The 14,357-nt window shown below is 37.4% G+C and overlaps 1 protein-coding gene across 1 annotated transcript in view; it reads right to left on the reverse strand.

Annotated features, from left to right (window-relative positions):
• LOC136252057 (uncharacterized) overlaps window positions 1-14,357 on the reverse strand; it is a 16,311-nt gene continuing 1,954 nt past the window's right edge. Inside the window, exon 2 of the mRNA XM_066044413.1 lies at window positions 1-1,703. Within this exon, the coding sequence (XP_065900485.1) occupies window positions 228-1,703 (1,476 nt within the window). The 3' untranslated portion in view covers window positions 1-227. The remainder of the gene's footprint in view (window positions 1,704-14,357) is intronic.

Raw genomic sequence — 14,357 nt, forward strand, 5'->3', positions numbered from 1 at the left:
CTTGTTCTTCCATTGCCCTGAGAAATTAGTGTACATGCTTCTGATAGAGACCATAATCTCACCGTACTGTTCTTTTCTTGCATGCTTTCATACTGCCAAATTGACTTTGATAATAAAGTTTGTATTGCCTACAAGTACACAAATTTCAAAGGGGTTTCCAGAATGGAAATACATCTGATTGTACAAAATAATTGAAACTTGATAGGTAATATGCACACATTACATATTCAAGAGTTATACTTGACTCTAAAGTATACATTGTCAGTTTTGAGATATTTACCATGAAGCATATCGTCACTAAATAAAAACATGAATGTTTCTCTTCCATAATAATGCCTATCACCTGCTACTACTCTATTAGAGAAGTCAATAGTATCAAACAGAACATTATCACTATAATGCTTGTCATCTTTCATTTGGTTTAGTAGTTCTATTGTAAATGTTCCTCTCAATGGAAAGTGACCTGATTGTTCCAGGTCATCATCATATGGACCCTTCATGAGGACTACACCTACTGATATAGATATGTAAGCACCTTCACGATCTTGAGCACCAGCGGGATATACAATCATACTCATTTTATGTCCACCCTCAAAAGTAAAGAATGGTTCACTGCACCAGCTTTCTTTGTTCCTCATCTTCACAGTAAAAGCAGACATCTTCAAGATAACTGGTGCTACTTGATTACCATGTGATGATAACTCACTGGACTGAATGAGTATTTGGGACCACATATCTTCTTGTAAAGAAGCATGTTGTTGGCTAAACTGTTTAGTCATCCTGCTGACTTCTTTACTATAAGACGTTCTTTGGTCATCATTGTACCGAATTCCAAAGTACAGATTTTCATCTTTGATATAACTGATATCTGATGAATCGTTTGCTGTAACTTCCTGGTGTTGGATAAAAGTGGGATAACCACAACTAGTAGTAGCCCACAAGCCATTTGTAACTCTCTTATATGCATCTTTACAGAGGTCAGTTGGTGAATCATTAATTACAATATCAAGGCTATGATGGTTCATATCACTCAGTTGGTTTAGTAGTTCAATTGTACATGTTCCTCTCAATGGAAAGTGACCTGATTGTTCCAGGTCATCATCATATGGTCCCTTCATGAGGTACAAGAATATTGACATGTGAGTACGTTCACCTTTACCATTACCAGCAGCATGAACTATTAGACTCATTTTATATCCTCTCTCAAAAGCAAAGAAAGGCTCACTGTACCATACTTCTTTATTCTTCAACTTCCCAGTAAAGTTAGACATCTTCAGAACAACTGGTGCTACTTGATTACCATGTGATGATAACTCACTGGACTGGTTAAGTGTGTTAGACCATGATGTTACCTCATGATTATGTATATAGTCTTGGAAATTTTTTATTTGCTGATTCAGCTGGCTTATATTTATCTCTCTTGTGGGTATCCACAGAATACAACACAATAGTAGTACTGCTGCCAGTAACAGTTGAGTTTTCAGTTTATGAATACCATTCATTGAACGACTTTTACCAAAGACAGTAACTTGTACAGTTTGAGTTGTCATAGCATTACAGTTTGCTCTGCTGTTAGACTTGGTTTTGTTGTGACTGTAGTCACGTTGAGAGGTGGTACCCAGTCCACACCTGTTACCACATGGTAGGGAGTCTTTGTTGTTGTTTTCAAGGGTCCCTTTGACTGACCATACAAACACTTCATCCTAATTTATAAGAAAACATACACATGTATAAGTATATTATTTCAGTGACATAATGTGAATGTTAAATGTTCCCTTAGTACAGAGTAGCTATAGCCATGTACTGATGAGATAGCTCCATTCACTACAGACATACTAAAGTATTATTTATTAAGGCCTTCTGTACTCTGGCTAACAAATATAAAGAGTCATCAGTGATATTGTATGTATTATACCTGCCATCTAGTGCTGCACAATATACCAAGTATTTAGTTAAACCATGGTATCTGTTAACACCGCAATACACATGGATTTTAAAAAAAGTCTTGAAAGCTTCATTATTTGTATGAAAAGTGTACAATAATATACTGGCATAAGCTTGCTAACACAGTTGTGTCCTGAGAAAAAAATATTTAGGAACTATACTTTTGTATCTGATCTAGTAGTAGAGATCTAAAATGACATCTAACTAAGTCATACCAACAATATAGTTATACCACACTATCAAGTAGCAATATTGTACCATCTCTGAAATATCAAAACTGCTCAGCACTACTGCCATCTTACTGTAAACTAGATTAATTAATGATAAAAGCACAACAAAGAAATTTGTAAAACAACTGATGACTTCAGTTAACATTGATTCTGAATAGCGAACACCATAACACACGAATCTACCTGCAAATAGGTGTTAAATTCCAAGTGTTTCCAATCCTGGGCTCGTACGTGCTCCTCTATTATCTCTGGTTTGCATACAAAGGGGATAAGGCATGTTACATTGTTTTTCAGTTGTTACGACTGTTACAGCACGTAGGCTAACCCCTACTAAACTATTTCACCTGGTTTCAGTTACTGGCCACACCCTCTTAAAATAAACACAACAAAAACAGAAAGTTAAGAGTGTGTAAACAACCTTTATTCATTGAATGAAGGTTTATTTTTTGTAGCTCAAAGCCTGTTTGCTCACTTGAGTGTTGGACAGACATACCTACATGCAGACACATGTTTTTTGCAAAAACAATTTCAGGAAGCCAGGCATGTGCCCACAGCTGGCCTTGTGGACATGTGCCTGGTTAAAAATATATATTAGTTCAAAATTAACTAGTAATGTACACACGAAAGCCCAAACAGGGATTGACAGCATCCCAAAATATTTCTGATTAATGGCATATATTCATTACTCGAATTCGCGTAATTAGAAAATACGGTCGGAGGGGCATGTGCGTTAAAAGAAATAACTGTGATGATGGAAAACCTCGCGGAAGACGACAAAAGGCTATCCAAAATGAAGGTTATAGAATTGAAGAACTGGCTCGCCAGCAGGGAAGCACCAACGAAGAGGAATAAAGCTGAATTGATCGCCAGGTAAGATATTCATAGGCTTATTTATACGTGTTTGTAGTGGCATCCCCCACATACGCCTGTGGTGAGACCGCTATCCTGTACACGTAGGTTTTACAACTACGCTTAAACGAAGGTCTATTCCCGGGGTTGACATCTGTTAGAGTATTTTTACATGAGAGCTTGCTTTGTTATAGCATAGTGTGTGTGTCTATAATCTATGGTTATAGTGGGATGTTGCTTAATGTTTACATTAATATTTCATCTTATATTGTGTATGGAATAATTATTAGTGTCCTTATAAACATTACACAGGGTGAAGGCTTGTATTAAATATGGAATTAAGGACAAGATTGATTCTAAAGGAGTAGACATTAATAATCAAGCTGATTGCACTGACTTAGAATTCCCAGAAAGTGGATGGGAAGAGTTCGTAAAGGCTCTTACGATCACTGACAAGTTCCATTTTACTTTTGGTGAAATAGTATCTTATTTTGTAAACCGATCTGTCTCTGATGGACTTCCTGCTGATGATTTCAAAGCAATCAATTCATCTGCAGAGAACTTGTTTCAATGTGGACACATTCAAGGCATTCAGGTATGTGCTACAGAAGATAACCTGTTTTTAAAAGCCAAGTGCTTACCCGAGATGAGAAAATACAGAGTCTACTTTCTCAAGATGGTGAACAGTTGAGATGTTTTTTATGCTGAATGTGGATGCCTTGCTGGAGTTGCACCATAAAGAAGTTGCAAGCTCATTGGTGCCTTTTTCTATGCTTTAGCAGACTTTTGCTGAGTACGGTGTTTGCCAGAATACATGACTTGCACAGACAAATTGCAGGAATGGAACCATGGGAAACATGTAGAACCAATTCCAGTAAACCAACTTGGTGCTCGTCATCCAGAGTTAAAACCAGAACAATCTCAATCAAGAGGCTCGAAGGCAGTATTTGATCCTAGGCCATTGAAGTTTTAGAACTCCTTGCCCACAAAGGTTAGAGGAACTCCGTTGCAATCTTTTGAAGCTTGAAAAGCTACCAAGTTTCTTGAATGTTATTCTGCCATCAGTTGACAAAATTCAGCATGATCATTGTTATTGTATCAGAAGGATGAAGTTTCAGATGTTGACCTCAATGGCAATGAAGAATGTGACAATGATGCAGCAGCTTTGCCAAACCAACTTTTTGTGATCCCAGCAGTTGCAGTTGAGCAGAATATTTTGGAGAAGTTGATACTTACAGCTGAGGAAAGGGACTCTTTAGAATCATGCACCAGACAGCAATCTGAGTGTGACAAATGGCACGATGCACGTCGTCTGAGAATCACTGGCTCCAAATGTGGCCGTATTTTATTGCAGAAGAAAAGGATTGTTTCATTGCTTCAGTTTTGTATATATCCTAAGGTCATGCAGCACCTACCCAAACCTATCACTTGGGGTACAACAATGAGGACAAGGCAAGACAAGAATATGTGGTCATGAAAAAAGATGGTCATGATGGCATTGAAGCCACTAGGGCAGGATTTGTGGTACATCAAAGGAAATGCTGGCTTGGAGCTTCACCAGATGCATGGGTTACTGATCCATCTGTAACAAACCCACAGGACATAGCTGAGTTCAAATGTCCATATTCTAAGGCATTTGTCCATCCTCGTGAGGCTTGGTAAGAATGCCGACTTCTACTGTTCCATTTATTAATGCTTTACAGCACAAGTGCTGAAGGTCTGTAGGGCACCTGGTCCTACAGCCTGCTCAAAGACTTTAGCTACTTAAGGTGTGTTTGAAAAGTTGGAGAAAGGAGAAAAAATCCATGACTGGACCTAGGTAGCCTCGAACCCGCAGCCATCCGATTTACGCTCGAACGCTTACAGGAGTCTACCAGGTGGTCAAGATGTTTTCTCCTTGTTATTTTCATGTAATTATATCCATAGGAATTCTAGAGAGTAACTCATTATCTCTAAGTACCCCAAGTAGAACCAAATGGACACTAGTTTATTTATTAATGCTTTACAGCACAAGTGCTGAAGGTCTGTAGGACACCTGGTCCTACAGCCTGCTCAAAGACTTTAGCTACTTGACATTATTGATGGACAGCTACACCTGAAAAGAACACACAGTTATTATCACCAAATACAACTGCAGTTACATGTTTCACCCAAATCTAAGTGGTGTGATTTTCGCGTGTATACCACATGCGGCATTGCAATTGAAAGGATTTACCCTGACCCTTTATGGGAGGATTCTTTTTGTAGTCAACTTACATGCAACATGTTTTACCCGAGCTTATATCCCCGGAACACAAGCCCAGTTACTATTTATAGAATATGCATTGTACATAGATATACAAGTTTCTTTTGTGCATAATTATGTAATATGTTTAATATCATTACTACACAGGTTTTTGTGTACGCATATTAGAATATACATAAAAAATGTCAATAATTTACATTTACTTACACAGAGGAGGTGAAAAATTTGCCAGAACACAGCACACAAAAAGATTCTATCTGTGATATCTGTCAACGAGGAAGGTATGGTCCGATCAAATATATGAAAATTCTTAATCCTTTCCATGGCTCTTTCAACATGTATCTGTAGGGACGCGAATCTTCTAGTGGACACTAATTCATTTTCTGATAGTTGCTTTTTACCATGTAAAAATGGAGGTATATTTAACTTCACTCCAATAAGCATCAGATCTTCTTCAATTTCAAAGCCTCTATCAGCCATAACCGAGTCCCCTTCTTCCAACAAATCAAGAATGCCACTCTTCCTTGTCAACTCTTTATCAGAAATACAGCCTGGATATAGTGAGGAAACGAAAGTTATAGCACCGTCTGGTGAAATACCAACTAATGCTTTGAAAGTGTTGTGGTTTTTGTAGCTAGAAGATGTCATTTTTTGAAGCTCTGGTAACTGTGGTTGTTCCACAAATATTTCTGTGGCATCAATGATGACTCTGGTTGATGGGTACTTTTCTCAAAATTGTCTTGGCATATTTATTTGCACTAGTTCTCTAGGTGGCCACAATGGAATGTCTTTGAGTTTTAGATACAAAAACTTTATCCAAGTGCTGGATACTGTTGACTGACTAACTTGGAGACATGTCCTGCTCAAAAAGGCCAGCACGTAAACGTAGCATGGTCATAAAGAACTCTTCAAGTGGAGGTAGTGCTCTTGATCGACATCTCTTAACTTGTTCGTCAGCAATGGGACCATCATGTGAATAACTCAGGTGATCCACAGCCGGCCCAAGATAATCATAAAAACTCTTGAGGGCAAAGAATGAACTAAATCCTGTATAATAACATACTTGAGAGTCGTTTTTAATGTTTTCTAATCGAAACAGTTTGCTGTTTACACTGGCAAGCTCCTCCAATAACCTGGTGTTCTTTTGCTTTTCTTTACGAAGCAAACGCTCTAGTTCCTCTATATATGCTTGGCCCTTCCCTTTGACTACTCTCACACTTACTACACACTGACATGTTTATAGCATCACTTTCTGTAGAGCTTGAGGTTGGGATCTTGGCTGCAGCTTGTGTGCCTGGGATGTGGCTCGACAAAGGGGTGATCTTTAGGGGTTTTCGAGTAGCAGTTTTATCACCTGTGCTTCTCACTGGAAGGTGAAGAGATGGAACTTCATCTGGCCTTAACAAACACCCAGCTGCATTCACGAAATGAATACTGCAAACACAAGTACTGCCATTTATCGGTAGATTTATCCTCCTGATCACATGAATCCATTGCTTCAAAATGGCTTTTCTGTTCAATGGCAACTTAAAATAAGAAAGACCTGTTTCTCTGTCCGATCGATTTGAGCAACCTGGTACGCAGCAGGAGTGAGTCATTACTAGGAGTTATTCCAAATAATACGCATGCCCCTCCGACCGTATTTTCTAATTATGCGCATTAGAGTAATGAATACGTGCCATTATGTAATTCAAAAATTTGGAATTTTCTACTAACTAATTGATGTCTTCAGCCAAGACTAGTATAAATTGGCTGTATGGTGAATGCTTTGGACTTGGTTTCAATTCATTGTTCAGCATCACTTATGACCTATACCACAGCTACAGTACAGTAGTCCTTGTTTGTGTCCCATTTCTTTCATTACTACAGAAGAAGCGTTGATTCACAAGTAGTGCATGATTGGCCTCCTATTACAAAAATCATCTTTAATTTCTGTAGTGAGTGGAATAGTATGATCTCTACTCAAGTGTGAAATTTTCTTTCTACTTGCTAGTTTGCTTTTTTGTAACATATGTAAATGTGTTGTAATGGTGTATTTTTCAAATTCTTGATTATTGAATACTTACAATCTATACATAGCCAAATGTATGCTCTGGTGAAGTTTTGGCCTCCTTACAAGTAGCAATAACAGAAAAATCAATTTGTACAGCAAGCATAGGGAAAATAAATTAGCTACAGGTACTTACAGAAATGGTTGCAACTTACTAATGAAATAACATACAGAGTTGCAACTTACACCATCATGTTCGCCATGAAAAGAGGAATTCACTGCTGGGTGAGTTTTTTCTTGTGTCACCTTTCTGTACTACATACAGAGATGAAGTTAGCGAAGAAAGATAGATTGCTCTGATGTTACATAAACAAATGCCCATAAGTCACGTATCCATTAGTCAACTACAATCAAACAAAGATTTTTAATTTCCTGTTAAACAGGCAAATAAGATGATGACCCAATACTTACCCTTTCTTCACAAAGCAAAAATTGTACAGATTTTTAAATGAAATATGCAAGTGTTTTACACATTGTAACCAATGGTATAAACTGCAAATTTAGGCTGCACCGTTATGCCGAGTTTTTTCAGATGTGGTCACAAATAGCTGGTGACCCAGCACATACCACAAGAATGGTGCCAGACATACTGGTATTATGATGGTGTAGCTGAACACTCACCCCGATTATTAATTGCTGAAAGGAATGGTAGCATTACACTTTGCTTTTAGCTATGTTCCACCCGTTATACAGTCTCATGAATGAAGCAAGAAGCCTTTCTGCAATCAATCCACTCACTACAGAGATTGCAGATGATTTACGTGATAGCCAGTGCTGAAGCTATGATGTGCTACCCACAATCAACACCTATGCTGCTATGGAGAAGGAAATGGGATGTATACCAAAGGGGATAATGGTCAGTCCACAATGCATGCATTGTAGCTGCTATATAGTTAGAAAAAAGGCATCTCTGGCTTAAGCGACATTCAACATGCAGTGAAGAAATTGAGTCTGTAGTCTTGCATCAGACAGTTAGTCGAAAATTCTAAAGAAAACTTTTATAGAAATGTTTTGAAGTGTTTGGGGTTACTTTGAAGGCATTTATATTGTCATGAATTGAGGCTGACATTCTTTGGCAGAAAAGTACAAACCCTCATAACCCCTACTGCCTTATTGTGTGATAAATACAATAGTTATTTGTTTGCTTGTTTGTTATACCATAGCCAGTGGCATAGCTAGACTGGGGCCCACTGGGAAACATGCCCCACCATCAGCTTTCCAGGCCCCATCATCAGCAACTCACATGACGATCTCTCACAACACTACCCCATAGCTTTTATAATACAAAATTTGCCATTGTATGCACTTCTTGTCTTGGTTGTCATTTGTTATAAATAACATGCAACCAATTAATTTATGCAATTACAGTAGACCCTCGGTTATCTGGCCCCCGTTTATCCGGAACCTCGATTATCCAGAATTGAAAATGACTGTTCTATTAGAGTATTTTGAGTATAGGTGTGCGTTCTATTACAGTATTTCAATGGAGCTCTGTATATAAATGTATGGGCTTCAATTATCCGAACTATTCACTTATCTGAACACTTTTATCATTGCCTGAGAACAAAGGGGTTCGGATAACCGAGGGTCTACTGTATAGTGAATTATGCAATGCTCAACTAAGAGTTTCACTTAATGCCTGGTATCACATGATCACAAGTATAAATAAGCGAATTGGAGGGAAGCTATATAACTGCATAGTGATTGTATCAATATCAAGAAGGGTAACAGTACTCTATGCAAAGGTGCTGAGTGAAATAGAAGTGATGAAGTGCATTCCTTTTAATGCCTGTTACTGCTAAGATTGTCAATAGACCATATTCCAAATGACGTCACAAAATAAAATGGTCACGGCTATTTGGGGGTATTCTAACATTTCAAGTGAGAGCTAATTTCAAGTGAGAGTTCCAATAGGGCTTAAAAAGATTCAAATCACTATTCAATCCTGGAAGAAGATAATGACCTACATGTAAAACTAACAGGTACAGTTATAAGGGTATAAAACCTATTCTCTAACGCTGGGTTAGAATTTTTCAGCTGGTTTTCAAAGTTTACAAGAAATACTACCATAAAGTTGGGTTGTTAAGTGCATGCGCTTATAATTTTCGGAGAAAACTTTTTGTAAAAATCATACTATCTGTTATGCGCCTAATAAATAATTGTGGTGAGTGTAACACGGAATCACTACGTTGTGAGAGTAGTTAATAGTTTGTGCCAGTCGCCACGCCAGTGTGTAAGGATATTTGACTCCATTTCTGGGTGAAATCCTTCCTAATAAACAAGATTATCACTATCCAGATGGCTGATTTGCTGTATACACAGCAAAGGGATACCTCAAGGGAGACGTAAGTGCTTGAGAAAACATTAAATTTTCAGTACTTTCAGCCTTTCTTGCTGTGTGTAGCTTTATCGTCACATTTGGCCATGTGCGGTTATCATCCATGGTTAATTACAAGAAATGTGTATGCGCTTAAAAAATAATATGCGCTTAATAGATATATGCGCTTAACAGCCCGACTCTACAGTATTGTTTCTTTGCTGTAATAACCAAACCTGGTAGTTTCACCTCGATATCTTGTTTGGTAGCCTCTATATCAATCTTCGAAATCTTGATCACCATTGGTGATAATACTTGAAAATATAAGAGTCCCCCAAATAGAAAATTCGTGTGACATCATTTAGAATACGGTCTATAGTGAGCTGATAATAATAATATGAATAATAGTTACTTATGGTAAATCAATAATGAATCCTTAAAAGATTGTCTAAGTAATGAGGCACAAGCGCATTCCTTTTACTGTTCACTATGACTAAGATTGTCAACAGTGTGGAGTTGGTATGGTACAAATAATAAAAGTTGCTAGCGATTGAAGATTGGAGCAATGATGAATCCTCAATAGTTGTGGTAAAGTGTGAATTGCCAGTGTTGGGGGCAATGCATTACCTAAGTAACGCATATTATTGTTACTTTTTACAGCAAAAAAGTGTTACTTATCATGGGGCAACACATTACTGTAGTAACCAGGAGCACATAACATGTATCTCCGCATACTCACAATGTAAACAACAAAATTAAAAACATGGTGGACAATTTTCCCAACATATCATATTCCTTATATAGTAAAACTTGTGACATAGTATGAACACTTGTGCCGTTATCTTGTCACAAAATATGGTGCGCCTGGATGAATTTGTGGAAGAAAGTGATTGGCGAAAGAAAGAGAAGAGTTAACAAAATGGAACAACATATTCTGGAGACTGCTAGAAAATATCCAAGTTTCCAGCAGTCCGTGCAGCGCAGAGTATCTATAAAAAAATATCAAAGGGTTTGAGCATCACCCCTCAATGCTACACAGCAAGAAGACTCTGCTGGCTAAACTTTATTGTATCAGGAGAAAATCGTCGGAGTAGGAGTTTCGTCTACACCAATGGAGCCATCAGGTAACTTGATACAAAGATTACAGGACATGTTGCTGACAGGCTTTCAGTGCTGGTCGCTGTAAAACCTAATAATATGAAATTATCTTGACTGGCTGGTAGCTAGCTACGGGTGCCACTCCTCAAAGTTATTAAAACCCACTTAAATTTGTAGTGCAATTCAACCCTTCAGCATCTTTCCAGACCTAGTGTTACCAGATAAAACTTAGGAATGAAGCAGTATTTCCTCTGATTCTGTCCTGTTGGCTTTAGCTGCACTAGTGGGTGATGCGTGACAAGCTATTGCTGACTATTCCCCTTTTATGTAGTTGTGAATCCCCATGTAGCAGATAAAGAAAGTACTACTATGGATGCAGCACAAAAATAAAATGAAGGAAGTGGTTGCTGAACCAAAAGTTTTTTTTTTTGTTTTACATGGATAAGACAAATTAACTGACAGTCATCCATCTATTTGAGTATCAAGTATGCCCCAAGTATTCAACTTTAGGGTACGACTCTAGAGTAGATCAGATTGATTACGTACTGTACAAACATTAAACTGTTCTGTAAAAATGCATACCTACAGTAACTAGTATTAAGTTCTGAGTGGCATACCTAGATGCCTGTTTGTCATGCTACGCAACGAGTCAACAAAAAGCTGTACATACAACATATACCTGAACTTGACAGACGAATAATGTCTTGTATAGTATATCAGCTGCTACATCCTCTTCAATAGAATCCAACTTGAGTCTTCCATGTTCTTTGCATTCAATTATGGATTTTGTAAGCAAGTGCATTATGCATAATTCTTATATGGTTACTGTGTGAACTATTATTTATAAATCACGACACCTTGCCTAAATTTCGCCGTTTACGGAGTTACATGACTCAATAAAGCAATAAATTGTCTTCTGGCTACAACAAATCACCTTCTAACATAGTACACTAGATACATATAGCCCGCAATCCTTGTTATAGCCATTACAGAGAGCCACTACAACAATAGTCTAATAAGTGAGCATTTTAAGCTAAACACATGACCTCTACATTTCGTCCAGATTTGAAGTGTTAACAGGCTAAACATGGCTAAAAGAGTTGGACACATGTTAATGTATAACTAGAACAAGTTCTGGAGCAAGATACAGCTGGAAGAAGAGAAGGCAGGGTTTTGATGATTTAAATTAGACATTTTGCAAAAGTAATAGCTATTACTTACCAGTGACGTAGTCAGGAAAAATAATTTATTGAGACAAAGTTTATACATTGATCTAACTGCGAGTATTCATTATCTGTATACTCTGAAGATTACTGATTTGAGGGGTATACAAAAATGTTGAAATTTCTACAGTGTGCAAAGCGCACACTCCGAAATGCAAAGCATGAGTCATCTATGGGGGTCTGGGGGTATGTCCCCCACCCCCCCAACCTAGGAAAATTTAGTTTCCTGAGATTGAATCTGGTGTTAAATTTGACAGAAAATTTTAAGTAGTCCTCTACCTTATAAATTAGCTACTTCTTATTTAGTTAAGGTTAACATGCAATAGATAACTAGATGTTCAAATTTGAATACAGCAGTTATATATTTAGATATACAATTATAACCGGATGATGATCATGCAAGCATTAAGGTGCATATATGGTATAGCAACATTGTCATTCCCTGCAAACTTTATATGTTTATCTAGTTCCCCAGGTTTACACAAATAAAAACTACACTGAATTGCAACTCTTACTACGTACTTATTGTTGCTGTACAAAAGAAGATGTTTCTCTTACAATTTGCTTCTATACAGTCAAATCTTTTAGAATACTAACTTTTGTTAATGGCTTTTTATTGGTGAATGTACATCAGTGCTAGGCCATTCATCCTCTCCTGTAGACCTGCTCCAGTCCTTCAAACATCTTATGTATGAAAACAAACATTCACAAGGAAGTGAACTCACCGGCAAAGTTAAAAAATGCTCTCTGTGATTTTTAGTTTATGATACATATCGTTGTCAAAACATCAGGATATTTGGAGTGGTCACTGCAACAGAGTTCATAGTCATGCATGCTACTTTTTATTGATCTGATGTGATATTTAAGTCCATGTGATACTCAGCTGCTCTATTAGAGTATATTACGATGACTGCTACATTAGAGTATCTCATTTTTTTTACAAATTCAAGTAGCTGAAGGCTGGACCTTAATTGGGATAGCTCCACTGTACTACGGCCATAGATTCTATTATGCCTGCTATCATGTGTGGTACAGTAATGTTGTCTAGTAACGTAACATTTGAGTAGAAAATTTAGGGTCCCAAAACTCAGGCCTGCTCAGCCTGAGTTCAGTGTTGAACATTTTTTTTTTACCGAGGCAGCTGCCTCAGTTGTTTCAATGGTAGCTACACCACTGATTTACTATATTACAAATTTTAGGTTCAATTAGGGATCATAGAAAAAGGTAGGGAAACAAGGGAGGTCACCAATACATGCAGATATACTAGTGGACATTTAATCCCAAACTTAGCCATGGGTATAGACTGAATTAGGGATTAAATGTCCACTAGTATATCTGCAGGTGTAGCCAACCACCCTTGTTTCTCTACTTCTTTTGATCCCTAATTTTTCCTTGTACTTGTTTGTTTACTTTTTGTAACATTATTATGACTGGTGAACCTGCGCATACGGCAAAAGAAAGGATGGTGCCAGAGTTAATGTTTTCATCTGAATGTGTGCTCCAGCTATCAATTATTGACTCAAAAGTGAAGTGGCCATCACGTTTTGCTTAGTTCAGGTATATTCAGCCCGTTACACAGTGCTACAAATGGTGAACAGCAGAAGAACCACCTCTGCAATCAATCTAGTCACCATGAAAAATATGGATGATTCACATGCCCCAACTACTGACTTGAAAGTGAAATTGCCATTATGTTTTGCTTTTACCTATTTTCAGCCTGTTACACAGCATTACAAACAAAGAACAGTATTAGAAGCACCTCTGCAATCAAAATCTGGTCACCACATAAAATACAGCCATGCATTGCACTACTGCGAATCAACACCTTGGGCTATAAAAATATTTTGTAGAGGCAATTTTTGTCGCTTAAGATGTCTCTAGGATGATTTTGAAATATGACATTCTAGGGGGGATCTTATTTATACAGTACTATTGCACTGTTCTTATTTATTAGGTTACTTGGACAAGGATGAACACTTGTTGCAATGACAATCATTTACGTATTTGCTATGCGTTCCCTAATTCTTCACATGCATCGCATCAGTAGTCATTTATAAAATTGTTTGAACTTTATGTCATATGATGTCATAATTAATCACTGAATCATGAATCGAATGGAGGAGTCTAGGACAGTCTGAGTATACCTTCTAATCATGGTGAGTTTTGGTTTTGTACATTGTAATTGGTTGTTGCATGCATATAATAGCTATAACAAAAGGGAACACTACTGTATTTACATTACAAGTGGTACAACTCTATAATGTAAGAAACTAATGTGAACACTTGATGTAGCTACATGTAGTGAGTTTAACACAAGTGTTAGTCAATAATTAGCTAGGGAATTTACAGCTGAAAATAGTCTCAGATTTAATCTCAGAGCATGCAATTTTGAATTTTTTCC

Source organism: Dysidea avara, chromosome 1 (genome assembly GCF_963678975.1).
Source record: "Dysidea avara chromosome 1, odDysAvar1.4, whole genome shotgun sequence".
In the NCBI taxonomy this organism is placed as follows: domain Eukaryota; kingdom Metazoa; phylum Porifera; class Demospongiae; order Dictyoceratida; family Dysideidae; genus Dysidea; species Dysidea avara.